Source organism: Globicephala melas, chromosome 8, assembly GCF_963455315.2.
Source record: "Globicephala melas chromosome 8, mGloMel1.2, whole genome shotgun sequence".
Taxonomy (NCBI): Eukaryota; Metazoa; Chordata; class Mammalia; order Artiodactyla; family Delphinidae; genus Globicephala; species Globicephala melas.
In genome coordinates, this window is record NC_083321.1 from 51,225,033 (window position 1) to 51,249,431 (window position 24,399).

General features: G+C 39.8%; 1 protein-coding gene across 3 annotated transcripts in view; it reads left to right on the forward strand.

The window, feature by feature from the left end:
* PAAF1 (proteasomal ATPase associated factor 1) overlaps positions 1-24,399 on the forward strand; it is a 63,428-nt gene that overhangs the window by 31,214 nt on the left and 7,815 nt on the right. The window contains exons 9-13 of one of the 3 annotated variants that reach the window (XR_009564909.2): positions 51-166; positions 1,715-1,797; positions 7,548-7,630; positions 9,027-9,293; positions 17,124-17,222. Coding sequence is in view for 1 of the 3 variants with exons in the window: in XM_030836116.2 (XP_030691976.1) it covers positions 51-166; positions 1,715-1,797; positions 7,548-7,630; positions 9,027-9,104 (360 nt within the window). In the remaining 2 variants the exon portion in view is untranslated. Of the gene's footprint in view, positions 1-50; positions 167-293; positions 350-1,714; positions 1,798-7,547; positions 7,631-9,026; positions 9,473-17,123; positions 17,223-24,399 lie in introns of those variants that run through there. The other 2 variants (XR_009564910.1, XM_030836116.2) reach the window with 2 other exon arrangements.

Below are 24,399 nucleotides of genomic sequence, written 5' to 3' on the forward strand. Positions count from 1 at the left end.
TTAAGGGGAAATCGTATGAAACCTGCATCTTTGTCTCCTACTTGTTCCAGGTGTTCCTCTTTATTGGCTCAGATGCCTTCAACTGCTGTAGTTTTCTTTCTGGCTTCTTGCTGTTGGCTGGGACACAGGATGGAAACATTTATCAGCTGGATGTGAGGAGTCCAAGGTGAGTCACCATTTGTTTGCATGATGCAGGTCTTCTGCAGAGTGGAAATTTTTATTGGCTTTCACAGTGATTTAGTCTGGCATACAGATGGCTATTGAATCAAGAGTATGTTTTTCCGTTTATAAAGGTTTGCCAGTGTGAATTGTCTGATTGTTCTTATTATTCCTGGAATCACATTAAAAGGTAATTTGATTCATACTGTTATGATTGTCATGATTGCTTTGGAAATTAAGCTTAAATAATGAACTAACATTTCACTTACAATAATTGTGTAAAACTTTTCATTTTAAGGAGCTTAGTAATTTTCTTCATGGTATTAGATCTGGGTTGGCCTAAGATTGATCATTTTTAGTTCAGGTAAGCCAGCTCTGATTCTTTATTTGGCTGTGATCATAACCTATCTAAAATAGGCTTTATCCTGGTCTTAAAGATATCCAAAGGGAATCCACAACCTATTTGTCCCAGGATTTAACAGTTTCTACAATTCTGTCCCTTCCTCCTTCTGTTTCCTTCCTTTGTTCAACTGATATTTATTGAATGGCTTCTGTAGGCATTGGGCTTTGTGCAGGGCAGTGAAAAACAGGAGTAAAAAATAAAAACTGTGCTTTTGAGGCATTTGGAGTCTAATAGTAAAGATGAACAAGTAAAAGACTGTTATGACGCAGTGTGATCAGTGGTCTGACAAGGCTATACACAAGAATTTGAGGAAACATCGAGAAGGAGAGGGAAGAAGGTGAGACTGCTTCTCCAAGGAAATGAGGCTTTAATTGGATCTGGTCTAGTAGAAAGTTACCAAGTAAAGAAGAGAAGGACCTGCCTTAGGTAGAATAGCATATAGAGAAGCATGAAGGCATGTAAAAGTATGGCACTTTAAGGGACCTCTGTGTAGTTTAATATGACAAGTATGTACCCTGCCGATGGAGCAATGATGAGAAGTGATGCCAGACAGGAAAACAGGAATTTGCTTAGAAAGGACTTACATACCCTCCCAAGGAGTTTGGACTTTATTCCAAGAGCAGTGAAAAAATTTCAGCTGAAGAATGACTAGCTTATACCTTTTCTTCCATAATTTAAGTTATTTTAGTTTTGTACTTGTTTTTGCCTCCATGGAGATAGGGAACCTGATTATTGTTATAAAGTCACATATATGTAATTGATTCTCACCTTCCTTTTTCATTTTACAGAGTCCTGACAATTTTAATATTTCACAATTGTCTTAATTCTGTCTATAAGTAAAACGATTAACATATTGTTAACATTGTTATCTTAAACCCTTGTCAGGCGTCCCCTAAAAACTGGAAATATCGGTGGTAACTTAGTTAATTCAGCTCAATAACATGTTTAGATTCACTCCAAGGTGGTTTTGAACAGACTACCTTGATCTACCATTCAAGGATTTTGCCAGGAAAGAAACCATATGAATGTTTAATTTCTGTCCACATTTGTCCTTTGTGCTGTTATGCAGTTAGTGCTGTATGTTGAATATAGTCAAACATTGCTTCTGAAGGAAAAAAATTGTAAAATTGCCCCATTTATTCTGAATCCTAGGGCTCCAGTACAAGTCATCCACAGATCAGGAGCACCAGTTATGTCCCTGCTGAGTTTCAGAGACGGATTCATTGCTAGTCAAGGTGGGTCCAGGGGCCAATTGAGGGAGGTGATTTTATATAGTTCAACTAAACATTGGTTTAAGTTCCTGGTCTGTGGCAGGGCTAGGCTCATAGTCCTACACGATTCTTTGGCGTACTGTACTTTTTACATAGTGTTTAATACCCTACTTGTAATTGTCTCTGCCCCCTCCAATTTGAGCTCCTTGAGAGTAATGACTGCGCTTTATTCATCGTGTTATCCCCAGCATTTAGTTCAGTGCCCACTATGTAGTCGGTGCTCAATAAACATTGTCAGAGTAAACGTACTGGCCCTTATTGCAAATCATTGAGAATTCAATAACGAATCAGTTACAGTCTCTGCTCTAAAGGAGCTCACAGTTAGTAAGACAGACAGACAGACATGTGGACATGTGATTGAATACCATTTGATAAGTACTGCAGCAGAAGACTATATGGGAACATGGGGAACAGCTAACTCGAGTGGTAGGAATGCTGCTGGGATGTCTTCATGGACTGGGTGATGTGTAATCCAATAAATATTTTACCAACTGGAGATGTAAAGATGCACATTGAAGGCCAAGGCTATAGTGTGTGCAAAGTCATAAATAAGTGAAGCGGGGCAGAAAGGAGGGATCTATCATTTATTAGGTGCCTAGCATGCAGTAGGTACTGTGTTTGATGTTTTACATGCATAGTCTGGGTAAAATGAGTACCTTGGTGTAGCCAGTACAAAATATTTAGAATGGAGTTTGGGAGTGGGGTTGGGGAAAATACATGGAAGAAGGTGTCCATTAAGGGACACTGAATCCTCATAGGAATGTGTAGGTGAGGAGGACTGGTCTATAGGCCTGAAGGGACCACCTTATGTGAGTATTTTGGTGTATCAGTTAGGATGTTTTTGGCTGTTAGTAACAGAACACCCAACTAAAATGGCTTCAGTAATTAGGAAAATGTACTACTTCACTTAAGAAGACATTCGGGTTTATGATGGCTCCACATTAGATTAATTTAGTGATTTGAAAACAAAGTCAACAGAGAGACTAAGAAAAGTTAACTCAGTATGGTATCCTGGATTGCATCCAGGACGTTAAAGACTGGTGAAATCCAAAAAATTATAAATTAAAACTGGCCGAGGGGCATATGAGAACTTTTTGAACTATCTTTGTAACTTTTCTGTAAATGTAAAATGATTCTAAAAATATTCTAAATTAAAAAAAATGAATAAAAGCTTTAACAAGGGAAAAAGAAATAATATCAAGAACCCAGCTTTGCTTCATCTTTTGGCACTCTCCTCCCTAGCATGCTGACTTTTTCCCTCAGGTTACAGCGCAGGGTAGCTGCTGCAAGTCTTATCTTCCCATAACATACAAATTGTTACCCTTTTTAAGAATGAGGAACATTTCCTCAGGAGCAGCCCAGCAGACTTACTCTCCTGTGTCATTGGCCAGAATTATATAATATATGACGTGCCCAGAAGACCTAAATAGACATTTCTCCAAAGAAGACCTACAGATGGCCTACAGGCACATGGAAAGATGCTCCGCATCACTAATTATCAGAGATACAGATCAAACCCACAGTGAGGTATCACCTCACACCAGTCAGAACGGCCATCATCAGAAAGTCTACAAATAATAAATGCTGGAGAGGGTGTGGAGAAAAGGGAACCCTCCTACACTGTTGGTGGGAATGTAAATTGGTACAGCCACTATGGAGAACAGTATGGAGGTTCCTTAAAAAACTGAAAATAGGGCTTCCCTGGTGGCGCAGTGGTTGAGAGTCCGCCTGCCGATGCGGGGGACACGGGTTCGTGCCCCGGTCTGGGAAGATCCCACATGCCGCGGAGCGGATAGGCCCGTGAGCCGTGGCCACTGAGCCTGCGCATCCAGAGCCTGTGCTCCGCAACGGGAGAGGCCACAACAGTGTGAGGCCCGCGTACCGAAAAAAAAAAACAAAATAGAGTTGCTGTATTATCCAGCAATCCCACTCCTGGGCATGTATCTAGACAAGACAAAAACTCTAGTTCAGAAAGATACATGCACCCCAGTGTTCATAGCAGCACTATTTACAATAGCCAAGACGCAGAAACAACCCAAGTGCCCATCAACAGACGATTGGCTTAAGAAGATGTGGTGTGTATATATGTACAATGGAATATTGCTCAGTCATTAAGAAGAATGAAATATTGCCATTTGCAGCAACATGGATGGACCTAGAGAATATTATACTAAGTGAAGTAAGTCAGAGAAAGACAAATATATGACATCACTCATGTGAAATCTAAAAAATAATACAAATGAATCTATATACAAAACAGAAACAGACTCACAGACATTGAAAACAACAATAGGCAATCGACAGTATCCAGATTTCCATAGTCATCTCTCTGATATAGGTCCCCTTCATCCCTGTCAAAACTGGTGCCTTATTTCCCTAGCCCTTTGATGTCCAGACCATAGCAAAGAGTAATCAGGAAGAGATATGGGAACATATGTATATGTATAACTGATTCACTTTGTTATAAAGCAGAAACTAACACACCATTGTAAAGCAATTATACTCAAATAAAGATGTTAAAAAAAAAGAGTAATCAGGAATCTGTACACCTAAGTTTTCTAGCTGTCTGCGCTCCCTCTCTCTCAATCTCTTTCTCCCACATGTCTGGGCATCAGTTAGTGATGCAGTGGTACTCTATATAAAACCTTAAAAAGAGTACAGCTGGCATAAGCTTGTGACAGCTTCCCTTGATGCTGCTGCCAGCACTCATGATCCTATTTTATTTTATTCCTTTTGCTCCCATACCACACTCTTCCCTTGAAATCTCTGCAGTGTGCCCTCCATCCCCATCCTTCTGTTCAAACTGCCCTCTTGAAGGCCACCAATCATGAGCCTCTTGCTAGATCCAGTGGCCTTTTATGTGTACAGTCCTCTCTTGTCCACTGGTCCCTAAGCTTCCTTGAGGACAGGTGGCATGTCTTCTTCATCTCTGTAACCCCAGCTCTTGCACAGGACTGAAGAAGCTCAGCAAATGTTTGTTGAATGAGTGAGTACATATGTTTCATCTTTCATGATTCTTAGTGGTAATGGATTCTGTTATGTTATTTCTTTCTTAAAACTATGAGGTCTTTTGACTTTGGTGATACTAATTAATCTCCTGATCATTCTCTTTCTCCAGTTACTGCTCCTTTCCCTGATTTCCCTGGTATTGTGCCTAGCATGATTCATGGTTTACTGTAGGTTCTCTTAATTTTTTGTTGACGTTGAATCCTTTTGCCCTTCCTAGTATTGTTGCCATCCCTAAACCAGAGATACTTCCTGAGTTCAGCCTTTGTCCTTCCACCTTTTCTTCTCCATGCTTCCTCAAGGACCAACTGTTCTCATGGTGTTAGCTGTTAATGATTGGAATCCATAGCTCTAGCCCTGATCTCCTACTTAGCCTTTATTTTATTGGGCAGTTGCATGATATAGAAAAAGCATAGATTTTGGATGCAAACTGACAACCTAATCAATGAATTTATATCCTCACTCCATCACTTACTATTAGATTCACCTCTATGAAATTCCTAATATGTGGCCTTTTTTTTTTTTTTTGCGGTATGTGGGCCTCTCACTGTTGTGGCCTCTCCCATTGTGGAGCGCAGGCTCAACGGCCATGGCTCACGGGCCCAGCCGCTCAGCGGCATGTGGGATCCTCCCGGACCGGGGCACGAACCCGTGTCCCCTGCATTGGCAGGCGGACTCTCAACCACTGCACCACCAGGGAAGCCCTATATGGCCATTTTTGATTTATAAAAATGGCGGTTGTATATGGTTTAATCTAATAGTCCTATGACCTTTGTAAACCACTTCACTTTTCTAAGTCTCAGTTTACTTAGAGATAAAATAGGTACTCGACATAAAGTAGACATTCTATAAGTGACAGTTTCTTCTTACTCCTGTAACTTCCCCTTGCCCTATAAGCCCTCCTAAAAAGTATTTCTTCTCATTATGATCCAGTGAAAAAGCACACACTCACAAAAAGTAGAATTATGCTATAGGGAAAGATATGTGGAAGTATCAAAGGAATAATAAGTGTTACAAGAGGTTGATGGGAGGAAGGTTTTACTATATGGGGTGGTTAGAAATGGCTTCCTAGAGGGACTGGGAATAGAGCTGGGGCTTATCAAGTAGATTTGTGTATAGAAACCTGAGTGCAGAATAAGAGCTATGGTAATCAGACTTTCTTATCTCCCCTGTCAATATTTCTATATGTATCTCTAAAATATATACGAATTCTCTTTTGGAAAAGATTATTTTTAATAATAATAATGCAAGAAATGATAAATTCCTCCTGTATGCTGCTGGTTGCAGTATAGATTAACAGATAAATTAAAATTGATTAACAGGTAATTTGGAAAGCAGTTTTTCAGATTTCCAAAAAGTTTCAAATGGTTAATTAATATCTTTTGATTCTTTTCCAGGGTTCTATACAAAGTCATAATCTTAATATAGAAAAAAACCTTATGCATAAAGATATTCTTTTATGCAGTATGCTCTCAACTATGTAAAATAAAAATTTACACAGAAAAGGTTGGAAAAATACATTAAAATGTGAACAGTAATTATATTTAGTGGTAGATATGGATGATTTTTTTGCTTCTGTTTCTTTACTTTTATTTTTAATTTTTTGTCTTTTTGGCTGCACTGTTCAGCATATGGGATATTAGTTCCCCAAACAGGTATTGAACCTGTGCCCCCTGCATTGGGAGTGTGGAGTCTTAACCACTGGACCACCAGGGATGTCCCTGTTTCTTTATTTTTAAAGTTTTCTTCAGTGAGCACATGCTACTTTTATATTAAATAAAACAGGAACAAAAAAGTCACCCATTCAGCAGTTTATAGATCATTCCAAGTTTCATTTGACCATACTCTTCTGAGAAAATTAAGTTTAAAAATTAGATATACTTTTATTTTCTTGGTATAACTTTTCTCCTTTGCCTGATTTATGTGGTCAAGTTTATAGATTGAAGAATAATTTGGGAGCATAGTTGTTTTATATATTTATTTATTTATGTATGTATGTATGTATGTATGGCTGTGTTGGGTCTTTGTTGCTATGCGTGGGCTTTTTCTAGTTGTGGCGAGCGGGGCCTACTCTTTGTTGCGGTGCACGGGCTTCTCATTGCAGTGGCTTCTCGTTGCAAAGCACGGGCTCTAGGCGCACAGGCTTCAGTAGTTATGGCATGCGGACTCAGTATCTGTGGCTTGTGGGCTCTAGAGCGCAGGCTCAGTAGTTGTGGCGCGTGGGCTTAGTTGCTCCACAGCGTGTGGGATCTTTGCGGACCAGGGCTCAAACCCGTGTCCCTTGCATTGGCAGGTGGTTTCTTAACCACTGAGCCACCAGGGAAGTCCCGGGAGCATAGTTTTCTTAAAGAAAACATTTATACAGGCAAATTCCCTGTTAAAAATCATTGTCTAGTATAAGTTTGCAAATATATGTATAAGCCTACAGTTGCTTGCTCTGTGCCCTTAGCAGTTATTGCTAATCAAAGACAACTCTGAGCTTGCACTTGGCCTTCAGATCCTCTCAAGGTCAGCATTTTAGGCAGTCACTGTAGGTCCTCATATTTGGCCCACATAATGAGTCCTGTCTACCATTCTGTGTCTTAGGACAATCTTCTTTAGGCTAGTGATGTACAGAAATAAACTAAAATGTTGAGGGGTTTGTTTTTTTTTTAACTTTGCCTGCAGCTTTCTCTTCAGTTATCTTAAGTTTTCTTTCTGCCTTTTAGGTGATGGAAGCTGTTTCATTGTCCAGCAAGACTTAGACTATGTCATTGAGCTCACTGGGGCAGACTGTGACCCTGTGTACAAGGTACAGACCTGAGAGGAGACCAGGCCTGGGTGATTCTCACCTGGGACCTAGAGCTTTTGAGGGGACTGAATCCAGATACTTTGTGGTTATTAGGGGTAATACAATACTAAGGGGTGGGATAGGAAGAAATAATTTTGAGTCAGAAGTGACTTCATCACTTACTGCCTCTGGAAACTTAAAAAATCACTTTACCTCCTCAGTCTGTCAATTTGTCTGTAAAATGAGGATAACAGTGAGATAATGCATATGAAATTTCTTTGTATATTTTAAATATTCTGTAAACATTAGCTATTATTACTATTGTTGTTATTATTATTATTTAAGTTCAAGACTGATTTGGTTAGAGTGAAAAGAGAAAAATGAAAGGGGAAAGAATATTTGTTGACCAGACATTGTTCTAGATGTTTTTACATATCTTATTTAATAGTTGTTATCATCCCTTGAGATATAATATTATTATTCCTATTTTTTCTTATAATTTAAAAAAATTTTATAATTAATGCATACTTATAAAAATTCAAACAATACAGACTGGTACAGACTTCAAAGTCTGCTTTAAGACTTTTTTGGTTCCACTCTTTCCTGAAGTAACTAGCATTAATAGTTTGACATGTATCTTTTAAGACTGTTTTTGGAGAATTTGCACTTACATCTTTGTGTATTTATGTAAATAATATAGTTTTGTCTTTACTTTGTACATAATTGGGATCATTCTATATGTATTGCTCTATGACTTGGGTTATTTTACATGACATTTTGGAACTCTTTCCAGACAAATGAATATATAATAGATACATTTCATTTTTTAAAATTCCTGCATATTGTTCTGTCTTGTGAATTAACATATCATTTTCGTTTTACAAATGAAGAAATGGGCCCAGAGGGGTTGAGAAAGTTGCTCTAGGTCATGCAGCTACATATTAGCAAACCTGTGATTAAGCTAACTCCAGAAATCATGCCATTTCCATTAAATTAGTGGTGCTTAGCCTTCTTTGAGTCTCAGACTACTTTGAGAATTTGATGAAATCCTCCTCAGAAAAAAAAAAGGCACATTTTGAGAACTCCTTTGCATATAATTTTATGAGGTTCAAGGATACCCAGGCCTTTCTATGGACCATCTGCTCCCCCAGTACACCCTGTCTGCGCTAAACCATGCACAATGCTAGTGGGTTTGTTCTCCACTTGGCCACTTAGTTTCTCTGTTCTGTAGTCATGAGCCCCCTTGATTCTGGCCAGCTAATTTTTTTTAATATATATCATGGATGTAAGTCTTGTCTTTGGAGTCAATAAAGCTTCCCAGACTCATTTGTACTAGTAGGGGTCAATGACAAGGCTCTATTTTTTTGAAATGGAAGAATCCCGGGCTTCCTTTGAGCTATGAACTCTTGTGTTTCAGGTAGCCACATGGGAGAAGCAGATCTACACGTGTTGTCGAGATGGTCTTGTGCGACGCTATCAGCTCTCTGACCTCTGACCCCTTGGGAAGAGGAGTCCCAGTTAATGAAAAAGATTGACTCTGACCAGCAGTGAGCAGAAACATCATCAAGGACCATGGAAGGACCATGGGTGCCCTTTATTGTATTGGGTACCCTTTGGAAGAAACAAAAAGTCAGCTGCATTGGCCCATGTGGAGCTATCATTCCATGACAGGACCCACTTTGAAGTGAGTAAGAAGCTCACAATTGTTCGCTGCATTTGTCCCAGCTTCTCCCTTAAACTCACCCCAGCAACATAGGACAAGGATATGGATGCTTATAGTTTGTCACACTGATTGTGTTAAATGTTTACAAGGACTGGAGGACTGAAGCCGGTTCTCTGGAGGAAATAAAGAAAATATGTTTGGAGGAGTCTGAATTTGAGAATCTTTGTTAAATACTCCTGCTCTAGCAAAATGTCAGTCACTGGTGATGGGATTCCCTTCTTAGGCACTTCCTGTTATCCTGGCTGTAGGGTAGGACTACTTGACAGTAGCAGTAAATATCCCATACGCAACCTGGGAAAGATTCTTAGACAGGTAGGGTAACCAACCTTCCCAGTTTTCCTCGGACTGAGGGGTTTTCTGCTACATGCCTTCTGTCCCAGGCAAACTGATATGATTGGTCACCCTTAATACAGGTGATGAAGTTGAATCATATAATTGTAAAGGCAGCGGCTGTCAAAGTGTGGTCCCTTTGGACCACATAACAGCTGTATCCGATCACCTGGGAACTTGTTAGAAATAGAAATTCTTGGAAACCACTGCCCCCCGCCCCGACCCTTTCAGACTTAAATCAGAAATTCTATGGATGGGGCCCACAATCAGTATTTTAACAAGACTCCCAGGTGATTCTGATTCTTGAGACCTAGAGAAAAAAATGGTGAAGGGCAATTTCGTCATAGATGGAACTCAGGGCTCAAGGGATGGCCTGGCTGGTCTATAGGAGATGAGACTGGAGAGGTTGACAGGGTCCAAATAGTGAACAGCCTTGAATGCCAGGTAAGGAGCTTGAACTTCACTTGATTGGCTATGGGGAACCACAGAAGGGTTTTAAGTAAGGATACAACATGGTCACCTCTTTTTTTTCCTTAAACATAAAAATGGAATCATAATGTATGTATTCCATGGTTTATTTTCACTTAGTATCTCTGAGTTCTTTCCATCTTAGTACATTTAGACGTTCCTCAATTTTTTTTTTTTTATTTATTTTTGGCTGCGCTGAGTCCTTGCCGCTGTGCATGGGCTCTCTCTAGTTGTAGCGAGCGGGGGCTACTATTCATTGAGGTGTGTGTACTTCTCATTGCAGTGGCTTCTCTTATTGCAGAGCACAGGCTCTAGGCACGTGGGCTTCGGTAGTTGTGGAACATGGGCTCTAGAGCACAGGCTCCATACTTGTGGCACATGGGCTTAGTTGCTCCGTGGCATGTGGGATCTTCCCGGACCAGGGCTCGAACCCATGTGCCCTGCATTGGCAGGCGGATTCTTAACCACTGCACCACCAGGGAAGTCCAGACCTTCCTCATTCTTTTTTTTTTTTTTTTTTCTCATTCTTTTTCTTTTTGAATTTTATTTTATTTATTTTTTTATACAGCAGGTTCTTATTAGTCATCAATTTTATACACATCAGTGAATACATGTCAATCCCAATCGCCCAATTCAGCAGACCACCACGCCCACCCCCCACTGCTTTCCCCCCTTGGTGTCCATATGTTTGTTCTCTACCTGTGTCTCAATTTCTGCCCTGCAAACCGGTTCATCTGTACCATTTTTCTAGGTTCCACATATATGCGTTAATATACGGTATTTGTTTTTCTCTTTCTGACTTACTTCACTCTGTATGGCAGTCTCTAGATCCATCCACGTCTCAACAAATGACCCGACTTCGTTGCTTTTTATGGCTGAGTAATATTCCATTGTATATATGTACCACATCTTCTTTATCCATTCGTCTGTCAGTGGGCATTTAGGTTGCTTCCATGACCTGGCTATTCTAAATAGTGCTGCAATGAACATTGGGTGCATGCGTCTTTTTGAATTATGGTTTTCTCTGGGTATATGCCCAGTAGTGGGATTGCTGGATCATATGGTAATTCTATTTTTAGTTTGTTAAGGAACCTCCATACTGTTCTCCATAGTGGCTGTATCAATTTACATTCCCACCAACAGTGCAAGAGGGTTCCCTTTTCTCTGCACCCTCTCCAGCATTTGTTGTTTGTAGATTCTCTGCTGATGCCCATTCTAACTGGTGTGAGGTGATACCTCATTGTAGTTTTGATTTGCATTTCTCTAATAATTAGTGATGTTGAGCAGCTTTTCATGTGCTTCTTGGCCATCTGTATGTCTTCTTTGGAGAAATGTCTATTTAGGTCTTCTTCCCATTTTTGGATTGGGTTGTTTGTTTTTTTAATATTGAGCTGCATGAGCTGTTTATATATTTTGGAGATTAATCCTTTGTCCATTGATTCATTTGCAAATATTTTCTCCCATTCTGAGGGTTGTCTTTTCATCTTGTTTATGGTTTCCTTTGCTGTGCAAAAGCTTTGAAGTTTCATTAAGTGCCATTTGTTTATTTTTGATTTTATTTCCATTACTCTAGGAGGTGGATCAAAAAAGGTCTTACTGTGTTTTGTGTCAAAGAGTATTCTTCCTATGTTTTCCTCTAAGAGTTTTATAGTGTCTGGTCTTATACTTAGGTCTCTAATCCATTTTGAGTTTATTTTTGTGTATGGTGTTAGGGAGTGTTCTAATTTCATTCTTTTACATGTAGCTGTCCAGTTTTCCCAGCAGTTATTGAAGAGACTGTCTTTTCTCCATTGTATATCCTTGCCTCCTTTGTCATAGATTAGTTGACCATAGGTGCATGGGTTTATCTCTGGGCTTTCTATCTTGTTCCATTGATCTATATTTCTGTTTTTGTGCCAGTACCATATTGTCTTGATGACTGTAGCTTTGTAGTATAGTCTGAAGTCAGGGAGTCCGATTCCTCCAGCTCTGCTTTTTTCCCTCAAGACTGCTTTGGCTATTCGAGGTCTTTTGTGTCTCCATACGAATTTTAAGATTTTTTTGTTCTGGTTCTCTAAAAAATGCCATTGGTAATTTGATAGGGATTGCATTGAATTTGTAGCTTGCTTTGGGTAGTATAGTCATTTTCACAATATTGATTCTTCCAATCCAAGAACATGGTATATCTCTCCATCTATTCGTGTCATCTTTAATTTCTTTCATCAGTGTCTTATAGTTTTCTGCATACAGGTCTTTTGTCTCCCTAGGTAGGTTTATTCCTAGGTGTTTTATTCTTTTTGTTGCAGTGGTAAATGGGAATGTTTCCCTAATTTCTCTTTCAGAGTTTTCATCATTAGTATATAGGAATGCAAGAGATTTCTGTGCATTCATTTTGTATCCTGCAACTTTACCAAATTTGTTGATTAGCTCTAGTAGTTTTCTGTTGGCATCTTTAGGATTCTCTATGTATAGTATCATGTCATCTGCAAACGGTGACAGTCTTACTTCTTCTTTTCCAATTTGTATTCCTTTTTCTTCTCTGATTGCCATGGCTAGGACTTCCAAAACTATGTTGAATAATAGTGGTGAGAGTGGACACCCTTGTCTTATTCCTGATCTTAGAGGAAATGCTTTCAGTTTTTGACCATTGAGAATGATGTTTGCTGTGGGTTTGTCATATATGGCCTTTATTATGTTGAGGTAGTTTCCCTCTATGCCCACTTTCTGGAGAGTTTTTATCATAAATGCTGTTGAATTTTGTCAAAAGCTTTTTCTGCATCTATTGAGATGATCATATGGTTTTTATTCTTCGATTTGTTAATACGGTGTGTCACACGATTGATTTTCGTATATTGAAGAGTCCTTGCATCCCTGGGATAAACCCCACTTGATCATGGTGTATGATCCTTTTAATGTGTTGTTGGATTCTGTTTGCTCGTATTTTGTTGAGGATTTTTGCATCTATATTCATCAGTGATATAGGTCTGTAATTTTCTTTTTTTCTACTATCTTTGTCTGGTTTTGGTATCAGGGTGATGGTGGCCTCATAGAATGAGTTTGGGAGTGTTTCTCCCTCTGCAATTTTTTGGTAGAGTTTGAGACCGATGGGTGTTAGCTTTTCTCTAAATGTTTGATAGAATTCACCTGTGAAGCCATCTGGTCCTGGACTTTTGTTTGTTGAAAGATTTCTAATCACAGTTTCAATTTCATTACTTGTGATTGATCTGTTCATATTTTCTATTTCTTCCTGGTTCACTCTTGGAAGTTTATACCTTTCTAAGAATTTGTCCATTTCTTCCAGGTTGTCCATTTTATTGGCATAGAGTTGGTTGTAGTAGTCTCTTAGGATGCTTTGTATTTCTGTGATGTCTGTTGTAACTTCTCCTTTTTCATTTCTGATTTTATTGATTGGAGTCCTCTCCCTCTTTTTCTTCATGAGTCAGGCTAATGGTTTATCAATTTTGTTTGTGTTCTCAAAGAACCAGCTTTTAGCTTTATTGATCTTTGCTATTGTTTTCTTTGTTTCTGTTGCATTTATTTCTGCTCTGATTTTTATGATTTCTTTCCTTGTGCTAACTTTGGGTTTTGTTTGTTCTTCTTTCTCTAGTTCCTTTAGGTGTAAGGTTAGATTGTTTATTTGAGATTTTTCTTATTTCTTGAGGTAGGCTTGTATAGCTATAAACTTCCCTCTTAGAACTACTTTTGCTGCATCCCACAGGCTTTGGATCATCGTGGTTTCATTGTCATTTGTCTTTAGGTGTTTTTTGATTTCCTCTTTGATTTCTTCAGTGATCTCTTGGTTATTTAGTAACATATTGTTTAGCCTCCATGTGTTTGTGTTTTTTACGTTTTTTTCCCTGTAATTCATTTCTAATCTCATAGCTTTGTGGTCAGAAAAGATGCTTGATATGATTTCAATTTTCTTAAATTTACTGAGGCTTCATTTGTGACCCAAGATGTGATCTATCCTGGAGAAAGTTCTGTGTGCACTTGAGAAGAAAGTGTAATCTGCTGTTTTTGGATGGAATGTCCTATAAATATCAATTAAATCTATCTGGTCTATTGTGTCATTTAAAGCTTTACTTTTTGGATGATCTGTCCGTTGGTGTAAGTGTGGTGTTAAAATCCCCACTATTATTGTGTTACCGTCAATTTCCTCTTTAATAGCTGTTAGCAGTTGCCTTATGTATTGAGGTGCTCCTATGTTGGGTTCATATATATTTATAATTGTTATATCTTCTTTTTGGATTGATCCCTTGATCATTATGTAGTGTCCTTCCTTGTCTCTTGTAATATTCTTTATTTTAAAGTCTATCTTATCTGATGTGAGTATTGCTACTCCAGCTTTCTTTTGATTTCCATTTGCGTGGAATATCTTTTTCCATCTCCTCACTTTCAGTCTGTATGTGTCCCTAGGTCTGAAGTGGGTCTCTTGTAGACAGCATATATATGAGTCTTATTTTTGTATCCATTCAGCAAGCCTGTGTCTTTTGGTTGGAGCATTTAAACCATTCACGTTTAAGGTAATTATCGATATGTATGTTCCTATGACCATTTTCTTAATTGATTTGGGTTTGTTTTTGTGGGTCCTTTTCTTCTCTTGTGTTTCCCACTTAGAGAAGTTCCTTTAGCATTTGTTGTAGAGCTGGTTTGGTGGTGCTGAATTCTCTTAGCTTTTGCTTGTCTGTAAAGCTTTTGATTTCTCCATCGAATCTGAATGAGATCCTTGTGGGGTAGAGTAATCGTGGTTGTAGGTTCTTCCCTTTCATCACTTTAAGTATATCATTCCACTCCCTTCTGGCTTGTACAGTTTCTGCTGAGGACTCAGCTGTTGACCTTATGGGAGTTCCCTTGTATGTTATTTGTTGTTTTTCCCTGGCTGCTTTCAATAATTTTTCTTTGTCTTTAATTTTTGCCAGTTTGATTACTACGAGTCTTGGCATGTTTCTCCTTGGGTTTATGCTGTATGGGACTCGCTGCGCTTCCTGGACTTCGGTGGCTATTTCCTTTCCCATGTTAGGGAAGTTTTCGACTATAATCTCTTCAAATATTTTCTCGGGTCCTTTCTCTCTCTCTTCTCCTTCTGGGACGCCTATAATGCGAATGTTGTTGCGTTTAATGTTGTCCCATAGGTCTCTTAGGCTGTCTTCGTTTCTTTTCATTCTGTTTTCTTTATTCTGTTCCACAGCAGTGAATTCCACCCTTCTGTCTTCCAGGTCACTTATCTGTTCTTCTGCCTCAGTTATTCTGCTATTGATTCCTTCTAGTGTAGTTTTCATTTCAGTTATTGTATTGGTCATCTCTGTTTGTTTGTTCTTTAATTCTTCTAGGTGTTTGTTAAACATTTCTTGCATCTTCTCGACCTTTGCCTGCATCCTTTTTCCGAGGTCCTGGATCATCTTCACTATCATTATTCTGAATTCTTTTTCTGGAAGGCTGCCTATCTCCACTTCATTTAGTTGTTTTTCTGGGGTTTTATCTTGTTCCTTCATGTGGTACATAGCCCTCTGCCTTTTCATCTTGTCTGTCTTTCTGTGAATGTGGTTTTTGTTCCACAGGCTGCAGGATTGTAGTTCTTCTTGCTTCTGCTGTCTGCCCTCTGGTGGATGAGGCTATCTGAGAGGCTTGTGCCAGTTTCCTGGTGGGAGGGACTGGTGGTGGGTAGAGTGGCTGTTGCTCTGGTGGGCAGAGCTCAATCCCTCATTCTTTTTAATAATTTCCAGAGTTTGGACTTCTCTCATGGTACAGTGGTCAAGACTCTGCACTTCCACTGCAGGAGGCATGGGTTCAATCCCTGGTCGGGGAATTAAGATCCCGCGTGCTGTGCGGCATGGTCATTCATTTCCAGAGTATGAATACCGTATCAATTACATTATTAGAGAAAAGCAACCCTTGTGCTGGGCCATGTAGGCTAAGATCAGGATTTATTTAAAAGAAGAAGGTAATTCCTAGCTGGGGTAACATTATGGTTTACAGAGTTCTTAAAGGCTGGTGGTAGGGAGTTCCCTGGTGGCCTAGTGTTGGGATTCCGGGCCTTTGGTGCTGTGGCCCAGGTTCAGTCCCTGGTCAGGGAACTAAGATCCTCTAAGCCACACAGCGCAGCCAAAAAAATAAAAAAAGGCTAGTGGTGAGACTCAACGAGATCTAGTGATTTGCCAAGGGTCATAGAGAGTAGGAAATTGAACACAGTTTATCTTAACTTTAAATCCCATATTTTTTTTTCTGGTTGCTTTTGCCTAAACCAAATTGAAAATAAAATAGTATAATTCATTGAGTATCTACTGGGTATCTACTCTGTTCTAGGTACTGTATGTAAATATTTAATCCTCATAACACTCTTAAAAAGGAAATGGTATTATTCCTGTCTAAAGGATAAAGAGGGACTTTCCTGTTGGCACAGTGGTTAAGAATCCACCTGCCATTGCAGGGGACACGGGTTCGAGCCCTGGTCTGGGAAGATCCCACATGCTGCGGAGCAACGAAGCCTATGCGCCACAACTACTGAGCCTGCACTCCAGAGCCCGTGGGCCACACTGCTGAGCCCGTGTGCCACAACTACTGAAGCCTGCGTGCCTAGAGCCCGTGCTCCACAACAAGAGAAGCCACCGCAATGAGAAGCCTGTGCGCCACAATGAAGAGTAGCCCCCGCTCTCCACAACTAAATTAAAAACTGAGGCTCAAGGAATTAAGTACCAGAGCCTTGATTTGGACCTTGCTCAGTCTGTCTCCAAGACCCATGCTCCTTCCACTATACCATGTGGTCACAAGACCTCTGGGACTAGAGCAGTTTCATTCAAGGAGTGATTTGTGATAGGGTCAGGTAGACCCAAACGGACATATTCCAGAGCTCAGAAACATTGAATCCTAGGAGGTCCAGGTGGAACCTCTAAGAAGTCAGACTAACAAAAAAGGATGAGGAAGAATATAGCTAAGTTCACACAGTATGTCTCTGAGTTCCCATTCCAGGACTCGTTCTTCTCCATTGCCATCATATTTACAAGCCCCTTTTCACAGGTCTCCAGAGTTGACATCCTGATTGTGATAGATGCAGTAACCCTTGACAGCTGTCCTGAAGTCCAGACCCAAACAGAAGGAGCAGAGGCTAGCTCTCAGGTACCCCAAAGCCTTATCTACTGTGAATGGAATAATCCCCAGTTTGCAGCAGGCAAAGCTTTGTTTTCCTTTTGGGTTGAGGAATGCATTCTGGGTAAGGAAGGGTTGACAACCCCCATCTGCAGCACTGCAGGCCCAGGGAAGCTCTGTGCTAGACCTTGTTTCTTGGCTTTCAGATGCCCCCTTGTGACTTCTTGTGAGAAGTGCCTCTGTTTCTCAGTCCTGAGAAGTTGGCAGTGGCAGCAGCTATTGAGCATATACTGTGTGCCAGGCACAGTCCTCACAATAGTGTTGCAAAGCAAAGGTTTATTTTTCTTGAACAAGTCTCTTTGTGGATATATTTTATATATTTTTCTAATTTACTTTTTATTTTGAAATAATTTCAAACTTGCAGAAAAGCTGTAAGAATAGTTCAGAGGATTCCAGTATATTCCCACCCAGATCTCCCAGTTGTTAACTTCTTATGTTTGCTTTATCATCCTCTCTCTCCTTCTTTCTTTATATATATATAGATATATTTTTTATACTGTATATAGTTTTTCTGAATCACTTGTGAGTAATACACAAATTTTATGTCCTCTTACCTTTAAATACTTCAGTATGCATTTGCTGAAATCAAGGACACTCCTGCATAACCACAGTACATCTGTCAAAACAAGGAAACCCGCATTGATACTATACTATCATCCAGTTTGCCAGCCCCATTCAAGTTGTGCTGGTTGTCCCAACAATGTCCTTCACAATCACTCTTTCCTTTGTGGTCCAGGGTCTAATGCAGGATCATACGTTGCATTTATTTGCCTTCTGTCTGGAGTACTTCCTCAGTATTTCCTTTTATAACCCTGATATTTTTGAAATGTAGGCCACTTTGGGTTTGTCTGATGTTTCCTCATGATTAGATTTAGGTTATGTATTTGGGCAAGAATACTCCCGATGTGATTCTCCATCCTAAGAGCATGGTATTGGGAGCCGCACAATGTCGATTTGTCTCATTACTGGTGATGTTAACCTTTTGTTTTGTTTTGTTTTGTTTTTGTTTTGTTTTGTTTTGTTTTTTGAGATATAATTCACAAACCATAAAATTCACCCTTTTAAAGTATGCAATTTGGTGGTTTTTAGTATATTCACAAGGTCGTGCAGCCATCACCACCAATGCCAGAACATTTCATCACCCCAGAAAGAAACCCCATATACTTCAACAGTCACTCCCCATGCCCCAGCCCTGGCAACCACTAATCAGATGACTCTCTGTCTGTGGATTTGCCTATTCTGGATGTTTTATATAAATGGAATATTATATGTGGCCTTTTGTGTCTGGCTTCTTTCACTTAGCATAAAGTTTTCAAGGTTCATCCATGTTGTAGCATGCATCAGTACGTCATTCTTTTTTGTTGTCAAGTAATAGCCCACTTGTGACGGTTAATTTTATTTGTCGGGCTTCCCTGGTGGCTCAGTGGTTCAGAATCCGCCTGCCAATGCAGGGAACACGGGTTCGAGCCCTGGTCTGGGAGGATCCCACATGCCGTGGAGCAACTAAGCCCATGTGCCACAACTACTGGGCCTGTGTGCCACAACTACTGAAGCTCGCGTGCCTAGAGCCCGTGCTCCACAGCAGGGGAAGACACTGCAATGAGAAGCCAGCGCACCGCAACCAAGAGTAGCCCCCACTCGCTGAAACTAGGGAAAGCCCATGTGCAGCAACGAAGACCCAATGCAGCCAAAAATAAATATAAATAAATTTATTAAAAAAAAATTTTATTTGTCAGTGTGACTGAGCCATGTTGCCCAGATATTTGGTCAGGCATTCTGGATGTTTCTGTGTTTTTTGGATGACACTGACATTTAAATCAGTGGACTTTGAGTAAAGCAGATTACCTTCTATAATGTAAGGCCTCATCCAATCAGTTGAAGGACTTAATAGAGAAAGACTGACCTCCCCCAAGCAAGAAGAAATTCTACCGAAGGATTGCCTTTGGACTCAAACTGCAACTGTTCCCTGGGTCTCCTGCTATACCACAGGCCTACCCTGCAGATTTTGGACTCTTCAAGTCTCCATAATTGCATGAGCCAATTCCTTAAAATAAATCTCTACACACACACACACACACACAACACACACACACACACACACACACACACGCACACACATCTTATTGTCTCTGTTTCCCTGGAGAACCCTAATACACCATTGTATGGATATACTACAGTTTTTTAATCCATTCATCAGATGATAGACATTTAGATTGTTTTCACTTTTTAGCTATTATGGATGCTGCTGCTGTGAACATTCGTGTACAGGTTTTTTTGTGAACATATATTTTTAGTTCTATTGGGTATATACTTAACAGTGGAACTGCTTGGTCATATGGTAACTCTATGTTTAATGTTTTGAGAGACTGCCAACTATTTTCCAAAGTGGCTGCACCATTTTACATTCCCACCAGCAATGTATAAGTGTTCTGCTTTCTCCATGTCCTTGCCAATGCTTGTTTTTGTCCATCCTTTTTATTTTAGTCAGCCAATGTTAACTCAGTTAAAATGGTATCTACCAGGTTTCTCCACAGCAAAGTTAATAAGTATTTTGGGGGGAGCTACTTTGAGAGTATATAAATATCCTATTCCTCATCAATCTTGTATGAACTAGTTTTAGCATTCTTTAATAATTTCTGTCTGAATCAGTTATTCCTATGATAATTGCCAAATGGTGATTTTCTAATTCCATTATTCTTTTTACATTTATAATCAGCATTCTACTGTAAGGAAGAACTTTCCCTTCTCCCTCATTTATACATTCATTCACTCATTCATTCGTCAGATATATTATTATAGATTACTCATGGATTCATCTTTTATTCTATGGATTATAATCCGTTATTACTATTATTTATTTTGCTATTTAGAGTGTCCCATTTGGGTCAATGGGAGCTCCTTCAAGCTGGATCCTGTGTCCTTTTGACATGTTTCCATCATTCTTTGAGCACTTCCATATTCTCTGGTACAACAAGATATTCAAGCCTCAACTTATACTTTCCAGTCCCAGCCCTGGAATCAGTTGTTTGTCTAAATAGCCCTGGTTCCTTTTAGTGGAGAATAGTATTCAGAAACCAAAACCTGGGCAATAATATGCTCTTTACTAGTGGGGTATTATTGCTTCTTGGCCCTATCAGTAGATAGTACATATACACATCTCTCTTTCTGCATCCATCATTCTATATATATATTAAAAATCATGCATTCACACTGATGTCACCAATTCCAATCCAGCTCCACCTTTTACATATTTACCTCCTTTCTCCAACAATGAGAAGCTTCACTCTCATAATTCTTAGTATATTCACTTATTTGCTCAATACCTCTGTGAGTAACCAATCTTCCAGCCACACAGGCCATCTCCTCCCCTTTTACTATGGCCTTTGCACACCTGGTGCCCCTCAGATAGAGTCGCCTCCTTCCTCTCCATTCACCTCAGCCAGTCCCAGACTAAGCAAGGCCTTCCCCCAACCCTCTGAGTTTAATTTTTAACAACATATTTTCTGGCAATAAGAGTAAAACAGGTAATTCTCTGGCAGTCCAGTGGTTAGGATTCGTCACTTTCACTGCGGGGGGCCTGGGTTCGATCCCCGGTTGGGGAAGTAAGATCCTGCAAGCTGTGTGGCTAAAAAAAAAAAAAAAAAAGAGAGAGAGTAAAACAAATGGCCAATACACAAGAAAAAATATTCAATTTAAGTAATTAAATAAAAATGCAAATTAAATACATAAGAAAGCTCAGAAATGCAAAAAAATATAAAGAGTAATTCCATATTTTCACTTTATAACTAGGCAATTGTAGCTAAGAAATAACTGTTTTAAGGTCATAAAACTAGTAGCTAACAGATAGGATTTGGCTCTGAGTCTACTGCCTCAATGCTGAGGGAGCATCTTCTATGTGATGCGTGCTTTTGTATAGTTTTATTTAATATTTTCACACCAACCCTGTGGTGGAGTTCATGTTAATCCCATTTATTCAAGGAAACTTAGACTTGGGGCCATTAAGTAAACTTGCTTCAGGTCGCACAAATGGCATGTGAATACAGCAACATCAAGATATGGTCACTCTGGAATGGATAAAGAAGATATGGTACATATATACAATGGAATATTACTCAGCCCTAAAAAGGAACGAAATTGGGTCATTTGTAGAGACGTGGTTGGATCTAGAGACTGTCATACAGAGTGAAGTAAGTCAGAAAGAGAAAAACAAATATCGCATATATGTGTAATCTAGAAAAATGGTGAACCAGTTTGCAGGGCAGAAATAGAGACACAGATGTAGAGAACAAACGTATGGACACCAAGGGGGGAAAGTGGCGGGGCGGTGTTGGTGTTGGTGTGATGAATTGGGAGACTGGGATTGACATGCACACACTGATGTGTATAAAATGGATAACTAATAACCTGATGTATAAAAAAATAAAAGGTAGGGTCACTTTGACCAGTCAACTCACCCAAAACCTACACTTTACTTCTTAGCTTTTTAATTGATTTCTCTGTCCTTTGGCCCAACTCCAAAAGTGTGTTTTACCACTTCCAGATATACCTAAATATACCTAAAATAGATCTTTTGCCTCAAGTAATATGAAAGATCTACTTTAAGGCAGGCCCTCCTCTGTGATAGTGTGGCTTCAGAGGACCCAGGGAAGTTCTTAAATATCTCAGTCATTAGTATCTGAAGTGCCATCAGGGAACTATCAAGATTTTCCATCCACAGTTAGAGATGAGGTTTAAAATGTAGCACCCCTCTTTTCCCTGTATGACTGATATCTGATCCTTTCTTAAGAATACGTTTCCATTTGAGAGGAGTAAGAAGCTAAGTACTTAGAGAAGATACTCCTGAGGAAGAAGGAGGAGGAGAGGAAGGGCTGTAGTGTGGCGCTGGCCCAGGGATCGACCAGTGGAACAATAATCCAGATACAAACCCATGCATATATGTAACATTTGTATATAACACAGCAGTCATACAGATTTGTGGGGAAACAATGGACTGTTGAATAAATGGTTCTGGGGTAGTGGGATGTCTAAAAGAAAAAAACAATACCTACTTGGCACCATAAACAGAAAAATAAGTTCTAGGTGGATTAAAGGTTTTAAAGTAAAATGGACTTTTGGAAGAATATGTAGGTGAAGGTCTTTATGACCTTGTATAGGGAATATTTCTTAAACTAGACACAAAAAGATAACCAAAAAGGAACAGATTGATAAATTTGACCCCATTTAAAAAAATGGTAAAAAGACAAGCTCCAAGATGGAAGGGGTTTGTATTTTATATTATCAACAAAGAAACATAAAGAGTCACAAATCAATTTGTAAAAAAAGAATAGCCCAATAGAAAAATGGACAAAAGATGTAAATAGGCATTTCACAATAAGGAAAAATAATTGCAAATAAAAATGAAAAGACCTCCACCAAGAAATGCAAATTAAAATCCACAGTGGGATGCTATTTCACACCTATATTGGCAACCATTTGAAAATTTGACAACAAGAATTGGTGAGAATGTGGATCAAAAAGGAACTCACACACCGCTATTTTGCCATTGTAAATTAGAATCACCACATCAGAAAATTGTCTGATATTACCTTGCGGAGTTGACACACATGCCCAAATGTTCAGAATCAGCAGAGAATGCGATACAACCTCTGTGAAGACAAGTCACACCCACACACACACACACACACGCACAAACACATACCGTTTGCATAAATGATACCATTTATATAAAGTTTAAAAATATGAAAAGGTAAATATGTTGTTTTGGATACATGCAGTGGTATGTGGAGCTGGCTGTGCCAACTTGGGAGAAATTGGCAAATGCTACAAATCAGAGCTATTTTTTTCCTTCTGGTGAGCCTGTTAAACATTTAGCAGTACACCATCAGATACATGCGTAGTAGTAAAATGATAAAGAAACGCAAGAGAATAATAAACAGGGAGGGGCACACAGGGGCAGCAGTCCTTCAATAACAAATGTTCTAATGCTGCTCTTTCTTGCATGTAAACTATTTCATAAGAAAAAAGAGAATGAGTAGGAGTTAGCTGGGCCAAGCAAGGGTTGGTGGTGGGTTTGGTGGGAATGGTCTGGGTAGAGGTGGCAGCATAGGTGAATGGGAGAGAATGGTTAGCTGGGCATTTGCAAGTGCTGTAGTGAATTCTGACGAGCGGGTGAAGTGTGAGAAGTGAGAGCAGACAGGAGGGAGCAGATCACTGAGCACCTGTGTGCCAGGATAAACGGCTTGCATTAACTCTGGGCAGTGTTATGGAGCCCAAGCTCGCTCTGCTCACCACATGACAGGCCAATAAATGGGGAGACCAGTTGTTGGGGCAGGAATAACGACTTTAATTGGAAAGCCAGCAGACCGAGAAGATGGCAGACTAGTGTCTCAAAAAACCATCTTCCTCAGTACAAATTTGGGCTCCTTTCACACAGAGGAAGGGGAGAGTGGGGGCCCACTGCGATGCCTACCAATGGTTGAGCGGGACTGCTATTGGTCGCGCCTGCCCTGCCCTTATTACAAGTGGAGTGAGGTCTCGGCAGGGTAGAGACAAGGTGGCAGGACAGTGAGGAAGTCGTGGTGACCTTGCTGAAAGATGAAAGCCCAAGCAAGGCCATAGCTAGGAGGAGGATGAGCAGAGGAGGAGCTCGAGAGACGTCTAGGAGGTAAAATGGTCTGAGCTTGGTGACTGCGTGCAGGATGTGAGTGGGAAACCACACTGTTGCCCTCAAGGAGGTGGAGTGGAACTCCCCACTCTTTAAGGGTGGACTGTGAAATGACTTCCTTCGAAAGAGTACAATCCAGAAATGGGGAAATTAAAGTAACTTTACAGGGGAGAAATCTGACAAACACTACCTCAGCAGGTGAGCAAGGTCAGCTTTGACAGTGATAAGTCATGGTGATGGTACCTTTGACCTGATGGCATGAGGATGACACTTTACCTCTGTGGTCTTCCTTCCAAAGCACCCCAACCCCAGTCTAAATCATAAGAAAAACATCAAACAAATCCCAACTGAGAGACAGTCTGCAAAATACCTGACCAGTACTCCTTAAACTGTCAAAGTCATCAAAAACATGGAAAGTTTGAGAAACAGCTGTAGCCAAGAGGAGCCTCAGGAGACATGACAACTAAGTTTATTTGTATTTAT